General features: G+C 54.3%; 1 protein-coding gene across 3 annotated transcripts in view; it reads right to left on the bottom strand.

The window, feature by feature from the left end:
• SLC1A5 (solute carrier family 1 (neutral amino acid transporter), member 5) overlaps positions 1–2,160 on the bottom strand; it is a 13,458-nt gene that overhangs the window by 5,028 nt on the left and 6,270 nt on the right. For all 3 annotated transcript variants that reach the window (XM_011962940.1, XM_011962943.1, XM_011962942.1), the window contains 2 exons: positions 1,557–1,723; positions 232–465 (listed from right to left, as the gene is read on the bottom strand). In XM_011962940.1, coding sequence (XP_011818330.1) covers positions 232–465; positions 1,557–1,723 — 401 coding nt within the window. The remainder of the gene's footprint in view (positions 1–231; positions 466–1,556; positions 1,724–2,160) is intronic.

Raw genomic sequence — 2,160 nt, 5'->3', positions numbered from 1 at the left:
AGAGTGAGACTCCGTCTCAAAAAAAAAAAAAAAAAAAAAAGAAAGGGGGGAATAAATCTCTAAGGCAATCGTTTCCTATTTTTTTAAGGGTGGGGATAAATCCAGGACCTTATGAGGATCTCCTAAAGTATGGCCCCTGTACCCAGATCCAATGTCCCCGGCACAGAAAATTTCATCCACTCCATGCCGCTTAGCTTAAACATCTCGCCCTAGCCCACCCCAAGGCCGTACCTGGAGGAGGTCCCAAAGGCAGTGGCCAGCGGTGTCACGATGCCCCACAGAAAGCGGTAGGGGTTTTTACGGGTGAAGAGGAAGTAGATGAGGGGCAGTACCAGGAGCCCATGGATGGCATGGCCCAGCAGGCAGCACAGAATGTACTTGCCAAGGCGGGCAAAGAGTAAACCCACGTCCTCCATCTCCACGATCTTGCCGGCCACCAGGAACATGATGCCCACGGGGGCGTACCTGATCGGTAACACAGGCGACAGCTTGTTGCCTCTTCCACGGGCCCAGTGGCCAGGCGTGAGGCTCAGCACCCTGCCCACATCTTCCCGCCTTCTCCTGAGGTCAGGAGAAGCCCCAGCCATGTGTGCTTCAGCGTGAGCACCACTCCCAGGCCTGGCCCCTGAAGCCCCTGTGCCAACCTCACACTCTCTTTTCCCCTCAAAGGTAGAGCAGCCCGGAAATAAAAGTCTCTGTGCAGGCTGGGCATGGTGGCTCACGCCTGTAATCCCAGCACTTTGGGAAGCTGAGGCGGGTGGATCACCTGAGGTCGGGAGTTCAAGACTAGCCTGACCAACATGGAGAAACCCCCGTCTCTGCTAAAAATACAGAATTAGCCGGGCATGGTGGTGCATGCTTGTACCTCCCCAGCTCCTTCTTGTAAGTCACAGAAGAAAGGCATATTTTCCCAGCCACTTGTACAGAGAGGGAAGGCTAGATACCCAAGTTCTGGCCAGTGGGAAGTGTCCAGAAGTTATACAAGCAAAATGCCCAATAAATATTAGCTATTAGGATTTACTGTAGACACGCAATAAGCCAGGCACTGTCCTAAGACCTTCCGTGTACCGTATTAACTTTTTTTTTTCTTCTTGAGACAGAGTTTCCCTCTGTCGCCCAGGCAGTGGCATGATCTCCACTTACTGCAACCTCCGCCTCCCAGGCTTCAGTGATTCTTGTACCTCAGGCTCCGAGTAACTGGGATTACAGGCGCATGTCCCCATGCCTGGCTAATTTTTTTGTATTTTTAGTAGAGACGGGGTTTCACCATGTTGTCCAGACTGGTTTTGAACTCCTGATCTCAAATGATTCACCCACCTCGGCCTCCCAAAGTGCCGTTCCCGTTTTATAGATGAGGAAACTGAAGCAGAGAGGGAAAATCACTTGCCTAAAATCACATAGCCAGGGCATGGTCAATGCTGGATTTAAATGCAGGCCATCCGGCTCCAACGAGTGACAGAGGGTGCCTCATCCCACGCAGAATGCCCCACACCTGCCTCTGGTAGCAGACTGACCCTCCAACCACACCCACCCCAGCCTCCTCTCCCACCACCTACCACATGATCCAGGAGACCAGAACCATGGTGGCCTCATTGAAGGAGTTGAAGAAGTGGATAAGCAGCTCCCCCTCAGGCCCCAGCTTCCGCAGTGCCACACCAAAGACAATGGCAAACACTACTAAGCCCAGGATGTTCATGCCCTCCACCTCCTGCCCCACAGGCACCTGTAGGCAAGGAACAGATGGGGTGGAAGGGACACTCAGTCTACTTGCACAGTCACTGAGGGCCAGTCCTGGGCACCACTGGGACCCAGCAGAGACATGGCAGCCCTCGGACCCCTTTCTCCCAAGGCTTCCAGTCCAGGTCCAGGGGAAATATATTAGTCGTCAGGGATGGCCCAGAGTAGGTGGGGCTGGAATAAGGGAGCTCAGGGGAGTGTGGGAACCGAGAGAGAGCAGTGCCAGCTTAGGGAGTAGGGGGCAGTCAGGGGGGACTTCCTGGAGGAAGGGGCATCTGAGCTGAGACCTGGAGGACAGGAGGAGTGAACCAGGTAAAGAAGGGTGATGGCCGGGCGCAGTGGCTCAAGCCTGTAATCCCAGCACTTTGGGAGGCTGAGATGGGCGGATCACGAGGTCAGGAGATCGAGACCATCCTGGTCTAC

Source organism: Colobus angolensis, unplaced genomic scaffold (assembly GCF_000951035.1).
Source record: "Colobus angolensis palliatus isolate OR3802 unplaced genomic scaffold, Cang.pa_1.0 Scaffold60, whole genome shotgun sequence".
Classification (NCBI taxonomy): domain Eukaryota; kingdom Metazoa; phylum Chordata; class Mammalia; order Primates; family Cercopithecidae; genus Colobus; species Colobus angolensis.
This window is presented reverse-complemented; position numbering and strand designations above follow the sequence as displayed.